This window comes from Xenopus tropicalis, chromosome 2, assembly GCF_000004195.4.
Source record: "Xenopus tropicalis strain Nigerian chromosome 2, UCB_Xtro_10.0, whole genome shotgun sequence".
NCBI classification, from domain to species: domain Eukaryota; kingdom Metazoa; phylum Chordata; class Amphibia; order Anura; family Pipidae; genus Xenopus; species Xenopus tropicalis.
In genome coordinates, this window is record NC_030678.2 from 162364789 (window position 1) to 162386678 (window position 21890).

The 21890-nt window shown below is 39.8% G+C and overlaps 1 protein-coding gene across 1 annotated transcript in view; it reads right to left on the bottom strand.

The window, feature by feature from the left end:
• Positions 1–4011: 4011 nt before the first annotated feature.
• Positions 4012–21890, bottom strand: part of cep126 (centrosomal protein 126) — a 32534-nt gene continuing 14655 nt past the window's right edge. The window contains exons 6-12 of the mRNA XM_031897322.1: positions 17746–19720; positions 12705–12848; positions 11907–12028; positions 8607–8685; positions 6802–7014; positions 6332–6396; positions 4012–5520 (exon numbers count right to left, since the gene is read on the bottom strand). Coding sequence (XP_031753182.1) covers positions 5416–5520; positions 6332–6396; positions 6802–7014; positions 8607–8685; positions 11907–12028; positions 12705–12848; positions 17746–19720 — 2703 coding nt within the window. The 3' untranslated portion in view covers positions 4012–5415. The remainder of the gene's footprint in view (positions 5521–6331; positions 6397–6801; positions 7015–8606; positions 8686–11906; positions 12029–12704; positions 12849–17745; positions 19721–21890) is intronic.

A 21890-nucleotide genomic window follows, 5' to 3' on the forward strand; every position in this document is an offset into this window, starting at 1 on the left:
CGACTGCAATTGCAACGAAGTGGAATCGTTCCGGGACACATATGGTTCCCACTGTTCAGCGATAGCTCGCTTCTTACTCTAGTGGAACGGACCAACGCGCATTTCTTACAAAAAGCTCCTCACTAAATAAGCCCTTACTAAATGTGCTCATTGGGCATATAATACTATATTTATAAGCCTCCATTAGCTGCTCCTCTTCAATGGGGTCCCCTTGCTCATGGCCCACCCTATTTTTCCCTCTCATAAATTTAAAGTGTGTGGAGTGACAGTGTGCACTTGCAATTTACCACACAGCCTGATATCACCTACCTTAGGACTTATAAAGCTGGCCATACACATGGCGATCTAACGATGTTTCGTGCGACCATCGGTCGCCACACACAGTCAGGGCTGAAACAGCAGGTAAGGAGGTAGAAACAACAGGATTTCTACCTCCTTCTGCCGATTCAGCCCTGACGGCAGATTTTGGTCAGGTGCCTTCTATGGCGCCCGATCAAAATTTTCTAACCTGGCCGATCGGCGAGTCGTCCGATATCAGCAGCTTCCTGCGATACCAGTCGACTCGCCGACATGCCATACACGCACCGAATATCGTACGAAACGAGGTTTCGTACGATAGTATCGGTGCGTGTATGGCCAGCTTAATGTATGGCCAACCTTAGGCTGTGCCACCTGGCCATCATGATTGTTCTGCAGCAACGCTGGCCACCACTGCCCTTGTCCTGCCCTCATCCAATACAGGATGGTAATCAAATTATTTCAGAAAGGAATTCAGTATTTTGTAACTTGTTTTGAGCTTGAACCATTGAAACATACGGAAAGGCACGCAGAAGGACTGAGGCTTACAGGGTCAGCCATGGCGTAATTGTAGCCCTTGAGCATCCTTTGCTCTGTCTGGAACCAGTTAGAAATGTCAGCTTCTGATGCAAACTAAGCACAGTGTTTACAAAACATATCTGGAGGCAGTCCACGGGAACAGCTGGCTCCAGCTGGTTTGGATAATACCAGGGCTCTTTCTCAGGAACTATGGCTGCTCTTTTATTCCGTTATAAAACAGTATATATAACTATATTACAGCCATTGCCCATGTATACCAGGCCACTAGATGTTTAAGGAGATATTTAATATTTCATAAAACTTTATGTCATCTGTCTTGGTTGCAACATTGAATCCCATGGATGAACTTCTGTACTTTCCATAATGTGTTTTTTTTTTAATACACGACTCATAAATCATGTTGGTGTTGTCAGATTAGATCACGCCATGTCCATTCACTTTATACACACTTCATAGGCTGAACTATTGCAACATGACTAATGAGCGGATAAATAATTGCGGTGCCAGTGACGTTTCCAATGTGTTTCTGCAGCAAACAATTAAAGGTACATGGGGCTTAGGAATATAATATTTTATATATGTATTAGACATGTATGCCGATTGATTGAATACAATGGCCGCTAACAAACTAAGTGCATCTCTATGGGGGGGGTCTGTAAACCATGACCATGCATTTTGGAATCATATCTTTCTGAGGCAATACCCATATGTTCAGCTTAGATTCTCTACAGAATGAACAATTTCTACAGTGTACAGTGTTTATTCTCACCTATTTATATCAATATCTATCAAATGTAGTGGAAAAATATGTATTTCATTCAAAAGCCAAAATAAGGTGTAAAAGATGTGATGGACAACAGAAGCAGGCCCTAAAAAACAGAATTGGAAGCAGGCCCCAAAATGCCAAATGTTCCATTCTGCATAGTGATTTGTCTACTACAGGTATGCAATATATTATCTGAAAACCAGCAATGCAGAAAGCTTAGACATATAGTACAGGTATGGAATCTAATATAGTGGGTCACTTATTTAATATACAGGTATAGGACCCATTATCCAGAATGCTTGGGACCAAGGGTATTCCGCATAAGGGGTCTTTCCGTAATTTGGATCTCCATACCTTAAGTCTACTAAAAAATCAATAAAAACATTAATTAAACCCAATAGGACTGTTCTGCCCCCAATAAGGGGCAATTATATCTTGGGATCAAGTACAGGTACTGTTTTATTATTACAGAGAAAAGGGAATCATTTAACCATTAAATAAACCCAATAGGGCTGTTCTGCCCCCAATAAGGGGTAATTATATCTTAGTTGGGATCAAGTACAGGTACTGTTTTATTATTACAGAGAAAAGGGAATCATTTAACCATTAAATAAACCCAATTGAGCTGTTCTGCCCCCCAATAAGGGGTAATTATATCTTAGTTGGGATCAAGTACAGGTACTGTTTTATTATTACAGAGAAAAGGGAATCATTTAACCATTAAATAAACCCAATAGGATTGTTCTGCCCCTAATAAGGGGTAATTATATCTTAGTTGGGATCAAGTACAGGTACTGTTTTATTATTACAGAGAAAAGGGAATCATTTAACCATTAAATAAACCCAATAGGGCTGTTCTGCCCCCAAAAAGGCTAATTATATCTTAGTTGGGATCAAGTACAGGTACTGTTTTATTATTACAGAGAAAAGGGAATCATTTAAACATGAAATAAACCCAATAGGACTGTTCTGCCCCAATAAGGGGTAATTATATCTTAGTTGGGATCAAGTACAGGTACTGTTTTATTATTACAGAGAAAAGGGAATCATTTAACCATTAAATAAACCCAATTGAGCTGTTCTGCCCCCCAATAAGGGGTAATTATATCTTAGTTGGGATCAAGGACAGGTACTGTTTTATTATTACAGAGAAAAGGGAATCATTTAACCATTAAATAAACCCAATAGGATTGTTCTGCCCCTAATAAGGGGTAATTATATCTTAGTTGGGATCAAGTACAGGTACTGTTTTATTATTACAGAGAAAAGGGAATCATTTAACCATTAAATAAACCCAATAGGGCTGTTCTGCCCCCAATAAGGGGTAATTATATCTTAGTTGGGATCAAGTACAGGTACTGTTTTATTATTACAGAGAAAAGGGAATCATTTAAACATGAAATAAACCCAATAGGACTGTTCTGCCCCAATAAGGGGTAATTATATCTTAGTTGGGATCAAGTACAGGTACTGTTTTATTATTACAGAGAAAAGGGAATCATTTAACCATGAAATAAACCCAATAGGGCTGTTCTGCCCCAATAAGGGGTAATTATATCTTAGTTGGGATCAAGTACAGGTACTGTTTTATTATTACAGAGAAAAGGGAATCATTTAAATATGAAATAAACCCAATAGGACTGTTCTGCCCCAATAAGGGGTAATTATATCTTAGTTGGGATCAATTACAAGGTACTGTTTTATTACTACAGAGAAAAAGGAAATCAGTTTTAAAATTTTATGTACTACATGTATGGGACCAGATTATAAGATAATTGTGATGTCAGTCTGGGGGCCATAAAAACATTTGTAGTTGGTCCGCTCTGATCCAGAATGCTTAGGACCTGGGATTTTCCGGAAAAGGGATCTTCTGCAATTTGGATCATCCATACCTCAAGTCTGCTAAAAATGATTTTAGGATTTTTTGGAATCCCTTCTTATGAACTCTATGGAGATGGCCTTCCTGTAATGCAGAGCTTTCTGAATGGGTTTCCAGACCCCACACCTGGGCTGCAATTTGCTATTATGTCCTTTGTAAATTGTTCCTGGACTTTTTACTCTTTAATTAGTAACGGAGGCATTTTTGATCACTGCATGTAATGTGGTTTAAATGCAGCAGTTGACAGTGAAAGGACAGGTATTGGGGGGTAATTTATCGCCCTTGGCAGAGGATATTTTCCCACTAGGCAATGAAGCACCCCAGTGTGACCCTTTAAACATGGTGAATTGTGGGTATTAAAATATCCAATAGCCACAAAGTGTGTTTTGCACGAGCCCTATTCATTAAACAAATGGTTAAAAAAGAAGGCATACGGCTCCTTTAAATCACAAAATACAATGAAATAGCAAGAGACAATAAAGCCGTAAGAACTAGGATTAAGTAAAATAAACACAAATAGGCAATGTGATTCAGAGCAGGAAAATCATTTTATATTCGTTTGCAACATAAAACTTAAATAACACACTCAAAACATTAAAAAAAAAAGAGGTATTTTCAGAATGTAAAAATAGAATAATCTATAAAGTGCATTAAATTACTGATACATTCTTAAGGTGTAATTAAGGCAAATTCCATTTATTTTTTACCACTCCAAGATCATGGAAGCTAGTGTGACTCCGGTTACAGGTTACAAAGGCACTGGATGATAAAGTGAAGGCACTGTGATGCCCTCTAGTGGAAGACTAGCAGAATGGCTCTGATTGATTAGCAGCTCAGTCCTGTGTGAGTATATGTGCATATAATATATATATTTATATACACATACACTTGCCCAGGTATATTATAAACCCAACATACAATATTAATGCAGCTTGTAATGTCAGCTACATAGGCAAACTGGAGAAATGGGAAATGTTGAAAGAGAGGGAAGCCCACTAAAGGGCTAATTTTTCAAGGTTTATGTGCAAAGTACAAAGAAGTGCCATATTTTTTCCCCACAATGCCCTGGCCTCCCCACCATGAGACACATAAACTTGCTATAGAGCACTATATCTAATAACGAACGCGTAGGTTGCTTTAGATGAGGCACAATTTCCCCTATTAATCTGTGCAGTGCTTGCATTGGGCATTGCTAAATAAGCCATTTTCAATTCAGGGGCACTGAACTGCTCCCGTATTGTCATGATAAATATAACCCTTGCATAATGAATACACTGTATAATCTCCCATAATGTGTGAGAACATCGGCACTTCTGATTCTGACCAGTAGCGATGATCTGTGTGAGACCAGCCACAACCCACAATATCTGCAAATTATTAACAGATTTCAAAAGGAAAATATTTCATTTTCCAAAATACACTACAACAGAAGTTGATGTATCTGGAAATCTGCCAATTGCTGTGTGTATATATACACACATACAGATATTGACATTATTGTTATTGGATATAAAACATTCCCCCTCCTGCAACATATATAAAAATAAATAGTTGTGTAAATTACAATAATTAACTTGTAGGCAAAACACAGAGTTATATATTTAATTACCAAAGGGGATTTGCTATAAGAGTTGACAGCTCCTCCTACTCCTGTGTGAGTCTGATACATTAATTTAATTTAATGTACCAAATCTGTAAGGAAGGGATTTTTTGTGAGATTTAGTTATTGCAACAAAAAGCTGAAAACGGTTTGGCTGATTGTAAGAAATAACTGAAATGTCAGACACAGTCCTGGGAAATTACTGCAGCTCTTGTGGCAATAAAGTGCAGCCATGAAATTTCATCTCATACTGCATATAGTACATAGTACTGATAGTACATATAAGATCTATGTACAGTGGCAGATAATACTCTGGTATTTGTTGCTGGCGATTCAGTATCGTCTTTGGATTCTTATGCGTGGGTCAGCTGACAAACTGCGGAATCGCTGCACAGGCGCTGGTGAGTCCGAAGGGTGAGAGGGAAATTGTTGGAGATTCTGTAAAGCAATTTGGTAAAAAATGACATTATTTTCTGCATAGCACCTAGATGGGCTTCTATCATACCACTGTATATCTTAATGCTAATGCCACATACGCAAGCAGTTTCATGCTGAAATGGGCTACATGTGCCTGTGTCCGGGCCAAAGCAAATCTTCTGGGTGCAGGGCCAACTTTCAGATTTTCAAAGTCGGGGGTTCCCATATATGGGCAGATAAGTTGCTGAATCGGTCTGAAGGACCCAAATCAGTAGTTTAAATCTGCCCGTGTATGGCCAATTTAGGTCACAGATGCAGTAAGCACATCCCATACCAGTCAGTTGAACTGAAGAAGCAGCTCAGATGAGTAGTGAAACGTCTTCAATGATTACTTAACAAGTCCAGTTGCTTTAGATTTATTTATACTAGATAAACCATGACCTGGATGAATGAAAATCTTCATAGTCACATCCTGATGTTTCTCTGGTCGGCTCTACAACTCCTTTTACAATGAGCATTAAAACTAAACAGAGAAGCGCCCAGAGACACTTCCTGTATCAGTCACTTAGCTGCTGAGGTTGTGTCTGGCCCTCATCTAGACAAACAGCAGGGGGTGCTAAAGATACACAGCCATGATAATAGCAGTGTCACAGCTTGGGCGGCCTGTAGGAAGCACATTTGAGCATAAATACGCAAATGCATACTAGTGGTGCTTGGACTGACACATTTTTAACCCACACCCTCAGAGCTTGCTGTAGGGCCCAATAACATGTAAATAAGCTAACACCAACGCTACAGTATTTAATAAAAATAAAGCAAAGGTGGAACTTACCAGTTGAGATTTCATCGGAAAATTAATTGTTGACGTTGGATATTTAGTTATGGCTTCCTGGACATCTAAAAAATTGCAAATGATAGTGAGTTTTTTTTTCCCTAAAATGTTGTGCTAAAATGTTGAAAAAAAATTAGTCCAAATTCATTTTCCAAGTTTGTGTTTTATTTGTGAATATTAAATACACATGGGAGCTGCTTTTTCCCCCCAATCTTGGGATGGCAACTAGATTGACCATGGTGGCCTTATATGATTTAGCCAACTCCAGGCAACAGCAAGCTATATTAGTATCAGGGATAGCGGGCAATCAAACCCTCTATGAGACTGCTGTACGGCACTGGCCATCTGGAGATGTAGCCTGCAGCATTCCCTGCTGAGTGGGACTTGCCCATCTCACTATGGTTTTAATGAGACCTATTATCTGAGTTAGAACACGAGTTGCAACATTAGACATCAGTTACTGTACTTACTCTGCAGTCTCTGGTTGAGACGGTCCAGTGACTGAAGGAGCTTCTGTTCCTCCAGAGACAAAGCACTAAGGCATGCACCCTGTGGACCTTTGTGCATCTGAAGACCTTTTCTGCTGCCCGACATAGCTTGCATCTCGGCTAGGATTTCCCCTTCGCTGGCAGATGTTTCCACCAGGTTTTCAGCCAGAATAAACTGAGCTGTACTCTCTGAAACTGCAATGAGAAATGTTAGTGTAAACAATTGTGCTGCAAATAGGAATCTATTAGTGCACGCAGGGGGCTGCAATTTGTCATTTTGCTGTTTTGGTTTCATAAAACTAAACACTTAGCGTGTTTGCACTAGGAACACACTTAATCATAAGGATGAAGGTTGAACCATAGCCTTGTTAGCATATTAAGTTTATTGTACAGAACATAAGCAAAACAAGGGTTCCTCGTGTCTGAGACGTGCTAAGTTCTATGTGTTGCTATGTTAAACAAAGCAAAATTCTGCCCTTTCTTATAATTTTAGAACCTATACATAATCCACACTTCCTCTAAAGCAGTGCTTTCCAAACTGTGGGGGTTGCCTCCCTAGGGAAGCCCAGAGAGCTGTCAGATTGGTTTCAGACAGGAGTTTTGGTTTCCAAACTGTGGGACTGGTCCCTTTTGCAGAACTTGTAGCAGTTGCTGTTGCATGGGGTGAGGGCCCTCAGTCTGCAGGCCAGTTAGGGTAAGAATATGGAAGAACGGCCATTTGCGCTCTTAGATACATTGGGAAGCCCAGCTTTGATCAGTTACATTGAGAGACTGGGTAAATATATATTTTTGCAGAAACTATGACTGAATGGATGATTTACTGATATTTTTCTCTATGTGTACTCATTACATTATTATTATTAACATTTATTTATAAAACGCCAACATATTCCGCAGCGCTGTACAATAAGTGGGTTACATACATTGGACATACAGAGTAACATATAAAGCAATCAAGAGGTGCCCAAAAGAGCTTACAATTACATGAGGTAAGGTTGGACTTTAAAGGTGGGACCCTGGCCAAAGGTTGTACCTAGACTCTTAGATACTCATGGAAGCCCATCTTAATTACAGTTAATTACAGTGACAAATTGGGTTCTGTTCTAGACATTGGAAATATGGCTGAAACAGCAAAGCTTTCCTGTATTTGTAACCTTGATATGAGCCAAAGGTGGGTGAACTGTGCCACTAAAATTGCATATGCAAAGAAATGTATGTCTATATATCATATGGGGCAGTGGCTCCAGGTAAACTCTACCAACTGCTGTCAGTGCCGTATTATTCTTTCCTTCAGCACGGGTTGGGGAAGCCCAAATCAAGTGATCAAATGATTTCATTTTCTTGCATTTAAGCACCTGATAAAGAATCAGTTGATCTGAAAAATGTCATACATTGCACAATAAAAATGAATAATCTGATCACTTGACTTGAAGATTTGTGAAAATTCTGAAAACTGGCAACCCGTAGTGAGTGTGTGAGTAAAGAGTAAAGGGGTTAGGTGGGTGGTCTCTGATTTTTCAGACGATTGGGTAACCTTATAGTAGTGGAACCAGACATCTCTGATTTAATGCAGATTTTATTAAAATGTATTCTGATCTAACTCACTCGGGATGTGAATAAATGTTCCAGCTTTTGCATCTGCTGTATAATGAGCGCAGCCCTGTCCTTTAATGTTTGTTTTCTGGCTGAGCTTCTGGGCAGCTGGGAAAAACCATTACATTGGCTGAAGGCAAATGACTATATTGTGTGTAGGATACAGTTGTTTGTTGGAAGACTAGAAAACATACCTTCACCTGAATGACTAAATGCTGCCGGCAGTGGTTCTCGTGCACTTGCCAACGGATTTATCTTCAATGTGTGCTCATTCTGCAGAAATAAAAAATGACAATAATTGAATGTAACGGTAAAAATTGCACTTCACTAAATGAACTAGAAGCTGGATATCCTTTACTTGAACCTACAGAGCATCTGCAGAACCATCACATATACTAATGATTTGAAGTGCTGATCCAGCAAAAACAAAACGAAACAAAAATGGGCTGCTGTTCCAAGAGGTGTCATAGCTGCCAGCTAAAGGCCCACAGACCAGGAGAATGTTATGGCCTACAGCTGCCTCTAGTTCTTATGACATTTGCAACTTTATCCATTTTTTCAGTGGAAACAGTAATAATGCAGATATGGTATCTATTATCTAAAATGTGTAAGTGTTTTCTAGATAATGTTTTTTTCCCTATTTTCCATCACCATTAGAAAACTATTTGGAGCTCTAGATAATGGTTTCGCTGCTAATAGAGCCCATACCCGTACTTTGCAGTTACAAATTCTGTGCATATGCAGTTGTTTTCTAGATAAGGATTTTCCCCCTAATTTCCATCACCATTAGAAAACTATTTTGGATATTTCTAGATAATGGTTTTGCTGATAACAGAGCCCATACCTGTACTTTGCAGTTACAAATTCTGTGCATATTCAGTTGTTAGTAAAGTTGATAAGGGGGAAAGATAATGACCATTTGGCCACTTCTTTTCTGATTGTGACCAGGGTCCGATACACATATTTATTGCTCGATATAGATTGTAAGCTCTACAGGGCAGGGACCTCCAACCTCTTGTGTCTTTGACTCTTAACTTATTGCAACTGTAGCTTGTCATTATTATACTGTGTATTTATCTATAATTATCTTAACGTATTCTCTGTACAGCGCTGCGTACATAAGTAGCACTTTATAAATAAAGAGATACATACATATAAGGAAGACTGCTGAAGGAACCAGATTTTTACTGGTACCAACCTATGTGTCCCACCGGCTGAGTAAACAGGCTGGTCTGTGATCTGCCTGTTAGGGCTCTGGCACACGGGGAGATTAGTCGCCCGCGACAAAACTCCCTGTTCGCGGGCGACTAATCTCCCCTGATTGCCATCCCACCGGCGAAAATGTAAATCACCGGTGGGATGGCATACGCGGCGGCAAGTTGCCATCCCACCGGCGATTTACATTTTTGCCGGTGGGATGGCAATCTGGGGAGACACAGGAGATTTGTCGCAGGCGACTAATCTCCCCGTGTGCTAGAGCCCTTAGAGGTGCCTTAAACATTACAACAAAACAAATATGTATACAATGTATTCACACAGTTTGATAATTAGGGATGCACTGAATCTACTATTTTCGGATTTGGAAAAACTCGAGTCCTGGATTGGGTACATCCCTATTGATAATGTACAGGCAAGAGTAACATACATTAGATGACCAACTACGTAGATGTCATGTCTACACTGGCGGCTATTTGGAGGCCACTGTTGACGAGGAATGGATTTATTTGGGCCACATATTTGTTGCGCAATTATTTATGGACATCTGCATGCAGATGAAGTAATGTTGGATTGAAAAATGTCATTTCTAATCTTTTTTTCTTTTAGCTCCTCTTTTGCCGTTTGTACACAATTATGAAAGCAGGATGATGCTAAGCCAGCATATTTGTGCTTTGAGTAAACAGTTGTGATTAAGGGGCCATGTAACAGCTGTGTGTTTTCATATCAATTTCATGATTGTTCATTTGGAGAGGTTTAGAGTTCAGGCTCATACGTAACAGACATAAACTGCATTCTGGTATAAAAGGGACTGTTGTTGGAACAAGGGGGTGTCATGCCTCTTTTGATTGTCAGCAATTGTCTTACTTTTTCAGTTCAAGCCCAACTTCAAGGCCCAACTTTGGGCCTGTGCCCCCTTGAATGACCAACCTTTAGTCTAGGAACCCTTAGCTCATTAAATTAGTACAGGTATAGGAAATATTGGTGTATTCGGAAAAGTTCCAGAAATATCTAGGACAGTAAATACATATTCACCCCAAATATTACCCCAATTGACCTCAAACTGGGCTTTCAGGTGAAAGAGTGCTAATGGCTATTCTCCCAAATTCTCACCTTAACCAGGTGGGCCTCATAGTTGCCTTAGGTCATAACAATATACATAAATAAAAACACTGCTGTTTAAGTAATTCATGCAAGTGTCCTGTTCAGGGACATGGGAAAGCATTCACTGTAGTAAATCCAATCCAGCAGCACATCAAACTAGCAAAAATATGTGTTTATATTGTGCCTAAAATAGGCAACGTTTGGGCAAGGAGAACAAAAATCATAAGGTTATTCATTATTGCACTGGTATACAAAGACTAAAAGACCCCCAGTTTGTCAGTATCAGATGATACCTTGCTGATAATTGCTTTTTTGACTGAGTAATCTTTGTGAGATAAGGAGGCACAAAAATACAAATTGTGAAAATATATTTTGTGTAAAGCTGGTCATAAATGACAAGACGTGGTTGGGCAGACTGGGTGATTTTTTCCATACTGTCTTGGCATGTGTTCCAGATGGGGGTCAGTATCACCAGACCACTCTATGATGCTTTTGGGTTGCAGTTGAATTCCATCTGCTGGTGTCGACAAGTACATGGTACTTCAGCAAATGAAGGAAAAATGGAAGGTGACATGTGAGTTTATCAGTTGGGCTGCATGGTGCAATGGTTAGAAATGGCAACATGCAGCACTGGGGTCCAGGGTTCGACAGCGGCCAGGGAACCAACTGTAAGGTATTTGTATTTTCTTCTGGTGCTTGCATGGGTTTCTCCAGTTACTCTGGTTTCCTCCCCCAATGCAGAATTTAAAGGAAGATTCCACATAAAATTGACCGTAGTGTGTGTGTGAACAAAACACTGGACAGCATATGGCCATCTTAACATCTGTACAGATTTGTGGATTGATCCTGAGCTGTGATCCCCAACCAGTGACTCATGAGCAACATGTTGCTCCCCAACCCCTTGGATGTTGCTCCCAGTGGCCTCACAGTAGGTGCCATTTTTACATTTCTGGCTTAGAGGCAAGTTTTGGAAGCACAGAGACACATTTTTACTCAAAGCAAAGCCTTCTGCAGGCCAGTAGTCCACATGGGGCTACCATTCAGCCAATCACAGCCCTTATTTGGCATCCCCCAAAAAGTTTGTTTATGCTTGTGCAGCTCACCAACACTCTGAGTGTGGCTCACAAGTAAAACAAGGTTGGGGATCCCTGACCTAGAAGCACAGAATTTGATACCTCAGTCTGCGGATGCCTCCAGTTTGCAGAGTTTGGTTTGAGCCGCCTCTGTTCCATCAGTGCCCTGTGCTTATTTTCGTTACTGTCTAAGATCTGTTTTCTCCGTGTAAGTGTGAGGTGACCTTTTGAAAAACAGGACAAAGATTATGTTTAGGCAGATGACAAACTATAATTTACTTGGCTTCTCCTGTAAGATTCCATTTTGCAATGGGTACAAAGCAGGCATGCTTTCAAGGAATATTTTAGGCTTTGTGAAACAAATAACTGTGTGTCTACTAAACTGACAGGCCATGGAAAAAGCATTCCACTGACAGTGAAGCTAATAGTATGGTGACATATTTGTACAGAAACATCAGCATCTGAACTTACGCACACTATTTAATGTTTAACTCTTTAGTAATAATAATACTTGTGTGCTGCACATTTGCTACCCTAGACTGTTTAGGTGGCCAAACTGGACAAAGATCTTGTTACGGGATCATCTTGTGAGCTAAGGAGCCCCTTCGGGAAAGGACATTGTCAGAAGATTATTACAATGGGCAGATGGCTGTGGTCCTCACCCCACATGATTTTTAAACCTACCCCTACAGATATGTCCGATTCTGGATTGAATAATTCCCAGCCCATGTATGGCTTCCTTTATTTTATGGATACACCTTTACGATCAAGGTCATATTTCTCCCATAGACCAATGACATACGTTTTTCTCCTCAAGCAGAATCTGGCCTATTATTTCATAACTTCTGCAGATATGAAAAGCCCCTTACCGCCTGAACGTTATGAATCCCTCTTTCTTACCATTTGGGGGCGGTGAGAAATATCCATTAATTCTAGAGAATGATTTCATATTAGTCAGCAGGTTTCCCCCATCAATAATAACATGTGATAAATTGGTCCGTGCCGGCTGCATGCTTGGCCGCTGATCACCAGGTTGGAAAGTTCCTAAAAATAGCAGTTACATATCTTTCAGCAGAGATTATAATAGGTTCAAGTGCATTTATTCCTACACAGTAGTTTTGCCTTTCCATTACCTTGCTCTCCATTTCAATTCTTAAAGGAGAAGTACAGTGAAAGTCTCATTTAAAACATGGTCAGATTTGCTTTTTGTGAGAACTCATTGTTAAAGGTAACGTATGCCTTAATTACAAGTAGTGGTTATCTCAAAAGTATGTAACAAATAGAAAGCATTCCCTTTGTGAGACCTTAGCAACCCTAGGAATTGCCATTATATTATGAGCACAGATCAATGCTTTTGTGTGTGTATGTATGTACATATTATATATATATATATATATATATATATATATATATATATATATATATATAAAATATATATATACAGTATACAGTGGTGTGAAAAATGATTTGCCCCCTTCCTGATTTCTTATTCTTTTGCATGTTTGTCACACAAAATGTTTCTGATCATCAAACACATTTAACTATTAGTCAAAGATAACACAAGTAAACACAAAATGCAGTTTTTAAATGAGGGTTTTTATTATTTAGGGAGAAAAAAAATCCAAACCTACATGGCCCTGTGTGAAAAAGTAATTGCCCCCTGAACCTAATAACTGGTTGGGCCACCCTTAGCAGCAATAACTGCAATCAAGCGTTTGCGATAACTTGCAACGAGTCTTTTACAGCGCTCTGGAGGAATTTTGGCCCACTCATCTTTGCAGAATTGTTGTAATTCAGCTTTATTTGAGGGTTTTCTAGCATGAACCGCCTTTTTAAAGGTCATGCCACGACATCTCAATAGGATTCAGGTCAGGACTTTGACTAGGCCACTCCAAAGTCTTCATTTTGTTTTTCTTCAGCCATTCAGAGGTGGATTTGCTGGTGTGTTTTGGGTCATTGTCCTGCTGCAGCACCCAAGATCGCTTCAGCTTGAGTTGACGAACACATGGCCGGACATTCTCCTTCAGGATTTTTTGGTAGACAGTAGAATTCATGGTTCCATCTATCACAGCAAGCCTTCCAGGTCCTGAAGCAGCAAAACAACCCCAGACCATCACACTACCACCACCATATTTTACTGTTGGTATGATGTTCTTTTTCTGAAATGCTGTGTTACTTTTACGCCAGATGTAATGGGACACGCACCTTCCAAAAGTTCAACTTTTGTCTCGTCGGTCCACAAGGTATTTTCCCAAAAGTCTTGGCAATCATTGAGATGTTTTTTAGCAAAATTGAGACGAGCCATAATGTTCTTTTTGCTTAAAAGCGGTTTGCGCCTTGGAAATCTGCCATGCAGGCCGTTTTTGCCCAGTCTCTTTCTTATGGTGGAGTCGTGAACACTGACCTTAATTGAGGCAAGTGAGGCCTGCAGTTCTTTAGATGTTGTCCTGGGGTCTTTTGTGGCCTCTCGGATGAGTTGTCTCTGCGCTCTTGGGGTAATTTTGGTCGGCCGGCCACTCCTGGGAAGGTTCACCATGTTTTTGCCATTTGTAGATAATGGCTCTCACTGTGGTTCGCTGGAGTCCCAAAGCTTTAGAAATGGCTTTATAACCTTTACCAGACTGATTGATCTCAATTACTTTTGTTCTCATTTGTTCCTGAATTTCTTTGGATCTTGGCATGATGTCTAGCTTTTGAGGTGCTTTTGGTCTACTTCTCTGTGTCAGGTAGCTCCTATTTAAGTGATTTCTTGATTGAAACAGGTGTGGCAGTAATCAGGCCTGGGGGTGACTACAGAAATTGAACTCAGGTGTGATAACCCACAGTTAAGTTATTTTTTAACAAGGGGGGCAATCACTTTTTCACACAGGGCCATGTAGATTTGAAAATACCTTTCTATCTGAATAAACTGAGTTTTTTTTCTCCCTTAATAACGTAAACCTTCATTTAAAAACTGCATTTTGTGTTCAATTATGTTATCTTTGACTAATAGTTAACGGTTTTTGATGAGCAGAAACATTTAAGTGTGACAAACATGCAAAAGAATAAGAAATCAGGAAGGGGACAAATAGTTTTTCACACCACTGTATATATATATATATATATATATATATATATATATATATACATACAGTATATATATATATATATATATATATACAGTATATATATATATATACACATACATATACAGTATATATATATATACACATATACAGTATATATATATATATATACACATATACAGTATATATATATATATATATATATATATACACACATATACAGTATATATATATATATATATATATATATATATACACATATATATAGCAGGAGTAATGCCAGCACACACAGGGTTTCATACAAATGTATATAAAATTATATTTATTGAGGAAAAAAAGAGCAAAACAAACATAGCAAGCCTCAACGTTCAAACTTCAGTTTTTGCCTCCTGATGAAAGTCCCAGTGGGGACTGAAACTTTGAGGCCTGCTATCTTTATTTTGCTCTTTTTTTCCCAATAAATATCATTTTATATACATTTGTATGAAACCCTGTGTGTGCTGGCATTACTCCTGCAATATTTTAGTTTATATGGCTCTTGCACCCAGGTTGTATTTTTTGTTAGTGGCGTGCACCATTATGATACATATATATACATATATATATATATATACATATGATATATACATATATATACATACACACACATATATAAGCCTATAACTAGAGAGGTAGTACTATAAGTCTTGCAAAAGCAATTGCCAAAATCTTCTATATACAGCAATATTTCCTATGAACAGTTGGTGGCGCTATGACTATTGTTCTCTTGTACCGCCTAACATATAAGGTGGAAAACGGGACAATATAAAAGACACTCCCCCACCCCTCTAACACAGCACATAACTTTTCAGCAAGCCCTGCCCCCCCCCTTTGGATCCACAATTTTGGACTAATCCACAGTAATCACAAACAGTCCCACTTTGGGTTTAGAATGGATTTAGGCAATAAAACATAAGGTGCCCATGGCAAAATGATGTTAAAGAGGTAAATCACCTTAAGGCTAATGCCACATGGGGGCTGATCAAAGAATTAACCCCAACACTGATATCAGCTTTCGTCCTTTCCTGCACCCAGAACCAACATGTACGAGAGCACGGTGCAAACAGGTTTTTTTAAAGTGGGAAAACCCAGATATTTCTAAACTGTTTCTGTGTAAATAAGCATAAATGTGTCTGGCAAGTCTGTATTTGCACGCACAGCAGGCATTAATTATTTTGTTGCTTGATGGTCTGTAACATACCCAAGTACAAGCAGGCATAAAGAATAGAGCTTTGCTAGCTCCAGCTTACAGTACATTAGGGTGTTAGTGACTTGCCTATACAGATTTCCTTGCAGGAAGGCAGGCTTGTCTGAGAGAAATGGCTCCAAGTACAGTGTTAGCTAGAATAACCTGTTAAAGGTCAATGCCGCACAAGGCTTATTGACCATGGTGCTCTCAGGAAGAACTACAGCAGTCAACCCTTTTATGCCTGTACTCCTATTGAATAAATAAAAATAATCTGCCTAAGGGAGACTATGGAGATGTCAGGACTCTCCTGTCAGAAGCATCCTCTCCTGTAGAGGGAGCCCTCTCTCTCATCTCAGTCAGATCAGTCTTCCTGGTGCCTGCTGTAGACCCCACTCATCAATGATCTGTAGCTGAATAATAAAAATAGCAAACCTAACAGGGGTTTTTTTCACGGTGAGGGCAGTGAGGTTGGGGAATGCCCTTCCTAGTGATGTTGTAATGGCAGATTCTGTTAATGCCTAAGAGGGGCCTGGATGAGTTCTTGAACAAGCATAGTACCCAAGGCTATTGTATTTGGGATAGGTCTATCTGTCTGTCTATCTATCTTTTCACCCATCCATCAAGCTCCCTCTTTCCATCTATCTGAACTTTCATCATCTTTCTCCATCTATCTATCCCTCCATCCATCTCTCTCTCTCCATCTATCTATCTGTCCCTCCATCCATCCGTCCCTCCATCCATCTCTAAATCCTTCAATCTATCCGTCCCTCCATCCATCTCTCTCCATCTATCCATCCCTCCGTTTCTCTTTCCATCTATCCGTCCCTCATTTCCATCTATCCGTCCCTCCGTTTCTCTCTCTCTGTCCCTCCATCTCTCTTCTCCATCTATCCATCTTTCTCTATCAATCCCTCCATCCATCTCTCTCTCCATCTATCTGTCCCTCCATCTCTCTCTCCATCTATCAGTCCCTCCATCCATCTCTCTCTCCATCTATCAGTCCCTCCATCCATCTCTCTCTCCTTCTATCAGTCCCTCCATCCATCTCTCTCTCCATCTATCAGTCCCTCCATCCATCTCTCTCTCCTTCTATCAGTCCTCCATCCATCTCTCTCTCCATCTATCAGGCCCTCCATCCATCTTTCACTCCATCTATCAGGCCCTCAATCCATCTCTCACTCCATCTATCAGGCCCTCTATCCATTTCTCTCTCCATCTATCCATCCATCCATCCCTCCATCCATCTCTCTCTCCGTCTATTTGTCCCTCTATCCATCTGCGTGTATATTGATATTTGTTTGTGTGTGTATATGAGCACTGGGTTCTTTTGGGGAGGACTGAACCTGACAAATGGGTACTGCAACTTTCCAGCATACATTCATGAAAAATGTTCAGAGATTTTCAAATTTATTTGAAAACATATCTCCTGATCCCATATTCTACAGAAAAAGTTGAAAGGGGGAAAAGTGCTTGGCACATTATCAAGGGTGCAGAAATTAACAAATAACTTAAAAGCTATAAAGGATAAATAATGAGGACCAGTTGCAAAAGTATGGGAATAGGCCATTTTATAACGTACTTAAAGTTAACTTAAAGATGAACCATGCCTTTAAGTAGGGCAGGGTTTAATACCAAAAACGACACTCACCTGTGCCAGAATGTTTGTGTGTTAAAGCAGTGCGTACTCCTTGCCACAGAACAGCGATTTCATCATCAGTTGGGGTATGATCCAAGCGTATGCCATTTTCCCCATATACAGGGTATCTTTTCGTAGACATGGGCAAGCTATCTTGTAAAGCCAACACCCGCTCACTAGTTAAAGACATCACTGATTTTGTGTTAGGTTCCCAAGCAGACAAATTGTAGGGATGTGTAGCCAACACATTTGCTGCAGGTGGTGCTGAACCTTGAAAGGGAATAGCATCCTTTGCCACAACAGGATTGGATGGCGGTACCACATTAATCCCACCGTGTGGACTATCGCTCTTTTGAGTCTGAGACGAGCCATTGGCTACAGTGGGATTATATACTTTGCCTGAAGCAGGCCTTGGAGGAGGACGGGGCATCATTATTTTTCCCTGAGATCTGACAATTTTGCTCGCCTCACTAGCTGACTGCGGTCGGATGATCGTTCCCTTCCTATGTTTATGCAGAACAGAACTTTGGTTCTTTGCAGATTTTGGTCTCCGTACAAATTTTGTCTTCCCTTTGGGTACATTTCTGTTGTTATTACAATCTGTAGCGATGATTTCCAAACCTTTGTTTGTCTGCCAAGCTTGTTTTGCAACGTGGAACCCCGTGGAATGCACTGAGCCACAATGGCCATTGGATATTTTTGCTGTTTCTGCTACAGAACCAGTAGGCGCTGGGTCACATGCTTGATGGCCCAAACTCTCAGAGCTTTCAGTGGATGACTGTGATTTGGGGGAAGCATTTACATTCCTCTCAGTATTGCTCACCTCTTTTTCAGTCATTAATTTGTCTATCTCATCCAACCATCTCAGTTTTTTTTTGCCCGTTTTTCTATTCTCTTTCTCTTTAAAGAGTTCGATGCTGTCCCGGAGGGCATTTGTGCCTGCATCACCAATCTGCAAGATCCTGCTAATTCCCACGGCTCTGGTGTAGCCAAGCTCATATTTAGAGCCTTTCTTCAAAATGCCTTTTAAGAACCTATTTTCATCTTTTCCGGCAAAGCTGTTTTTTGCTTTTTTACATTGTGAAGGCCAACCAACTTGTGTATCTCGTAAAGCCAGATGTGGCTCATTCTCTGTGCCTAGAGAACCATTATTGTTCATGGGAGAAAATATAGGTGAACTTTCATGCGCTGATAACTCACTAGGAGTTTCTACACTCTTATTTTGCTTGCGCTCAACTAAGTGCATCTCAACATTGTTTGCAATAACTCCATTGCCTGCACTGGCAACTGAAAGCTCCGAATGCATTTCTTCCGGATGTCTATCTTTTTTAAATTCACACTTGGGGACCCATTCGGTGGATGGGATAATTATAGGAGAGGTGAAAGGCTGACTAGGGGTGTACTGCTTATCCAATGGATGTGTTGGGTCTCTCTTTTCCTGTGGCACAATGGTCTGAATGGGGGTGGGTTCAGGGGTACCCCAAGCTTTGGTTGGTTTAGCTAAATGTTTTAACAAGTCTTCTTTGCTGTCCAGTTCAGACACAGCTGTCTTATAATAATGAGAATTATTTTTCTCTCTGAGGTTTTCTATATTTTGAGCAGAAGAAATCTGGGATTTTTGAGGAAACAGAATTCCATTCTGGGTAAAAGTATTAGTCACTATATCCTTTTGCCCATGACCAATTGGAACATCTGGATCCTTGCCATCTAACCTTATATCTGTTGCCATTCTGTCAGGTGATAAGTGATTAGATGTAGTATTACTCTGACTGTGCAAAACATTCACAGTTTCGGTATGGCCCTGATATTTATTGGATGCTTCCACAGTGACATTATCTAGAGGAAAAACATCTATAGCTGAAAAAGCATGTTGTAAGTTTAGTGCTGCAATGTTTTCTTCCGCTTTCACTTCTCTCTCTTCTTCAAGGCTGTCCACGCTTGACAAACTTTCTGAACGGGCGAGGTGCTCTACTTCATGGTAAAAATTCTAAAATGGGAAAGACGAAACACAAATTAGGCCAAGTACTTTATTTATCACTGTAATGACACCACCATGGTGCCCTGTCAATATGAAAAATGGCAAACTACAAACAACAGAGCACTCACTGAACACTGCATTTGCATCTGCATGATGGATAAAGCCAGAATAGGAAAGCTGATTTGGTATGGATTCTGAATTAAGAGTAACTTAAAAACTTACTTAGAATAGGTCTGTAATATACTAAAAGCCAGTGTAGAGGTGAATATCCCCATTAAGGGATATTGCTCCAGATTACAAAAATGCTATGTTCCGGAAAACACTAGGGGCTGTATTTTTTCTAGTGTGTAAGCCAACATCACCGGTGACGTCGTCCATAGCAACAATCAACATTTAGATTTGAATGGTCACCTACAAGTTGGAAAACGAAAGCAAAGATCTGATTGGTTGCTATGGGTAACATCCCTGGTGATGTTGGCTTACATACTATAATAAATGAGCCCCCAAGTCCCTAGCATACACACTCATACAGAATTTGTTTTCTATTACAGGTATAGGACCCATTATCCAGAATGCACGGGACCAAGGGTATTCCAGATAAGGGGTCTTTCCGTAATTTGGATCTCAATACCTTAAGTCTACTAAAAAATCAATAAAACATTAATTAAACCCAATAGGATTGTTTTGCATCCAATAAGGATTATTTATATCTTAGTTGGGATCAAGTACAGGTACTGTTTTATTATTACAGAGAAACGGGAATCATTTAACCATTAAATAAACCCAATAGGGCTGTTCTGCCCCCAATAAGGGGTAATTATATCTTAGTTGGGATCAAGTACAGGTACTGTTTTATTATTACAGAGAAAAGGGAATCATTTAACCATTAAATAAACCCAATAGGGCTGTTCTGCCCCCAATAAGGGGTAATTATATCTTAGTTGGGATCAATTACAAGGTACTGTTTTATTTCTACAGAGAAAAAGGAAATCAGTTTTAAAATTCTGAATTATTTGATTAAAATGGAGTCTATGGGAGACGGGCTTTCCGTAATTCGGAGCTTTCTGGATAACGGGTTTCCGGATAAGGGGTCCGATACCTGTACTATTTAAATTGTGCAAAATGAAAATTAATATTTGTGCAGAAAAAAATACACTATTTGAAAGTCCAGGAAGCAGGCAAACTGGCTGTTTTGATTTAGACTAAGCCTCTCTTTACTACCTGTTTTGCATGTACTTTGTACATTTGCTGTAGTCACCCTTCAGTTGCACAGTGCTGCAGAATATGTTGGCACTTAATAAATACATGTTAATATTTAGAGAACAGAAACAATACATAGGAACTCCATTTAAACTAGATTTGTAGTACCCTCTACTGGTCAAGTGCTTTTCTGCATCTTAAACTGAAAATCTGCAAGTGCAGCTGCAGTCCCACAGATTCCCCCACAGATTCCCACACCGCTGCTGTTGTGCCTACTGACACAGGGGATCCCTGGAGCTACCACCACCTTTAATCGCACCAGGCAGTAGCTCCAGGTTTCCCTTTATCCCCAGGGTCAATAGGTGCAGCACACTTGTGTCTTAACACTCAGGCTCAGACACATCTGGGCAATTGCATGTCTTGGCTGGAATGTATATAAAATCTCTGCAATCCAGAATCAATTAGATGACAAGAATAAGATAATTGCGACTAAAAGCAGATACCGTTATTAAGAACAAATCTGCAAGGGAGAAATCTCATAACATAAAATGTAAAACATAAATAGCCAGCAAATGGTAAAAACACGAAAAGCCATTGGTGTTTCTATGGTGTGTGTGTGTGTATTTGTATGTGAGTGTCTGATGTGCATAGTGAACAGTCTATTGATAGTGTAACATGCAGGCACTATATAAATAAAGGTGGTGCTATTTAAATAAAGGATTTAAAAAAAATAAAAAAGAACCTTATAGTTGGCTTAACCCTATAAGTGCCACAGAACTTAGAATCTACTTATGGCACATAATACACATGCCGGGAGCTTATATTGCAGCATATGCACTTTGTATGCACTAACTTCCTAAGTACCAGATACATCGGTGATCCTATGCACAATGGGCATCAAACTGTTCTGTGGACCCTTGGCTTTCATATTTAGGGTGTGTTTTCTTGGTACCTAATGCTATGTGGGAGATAAGGTGCT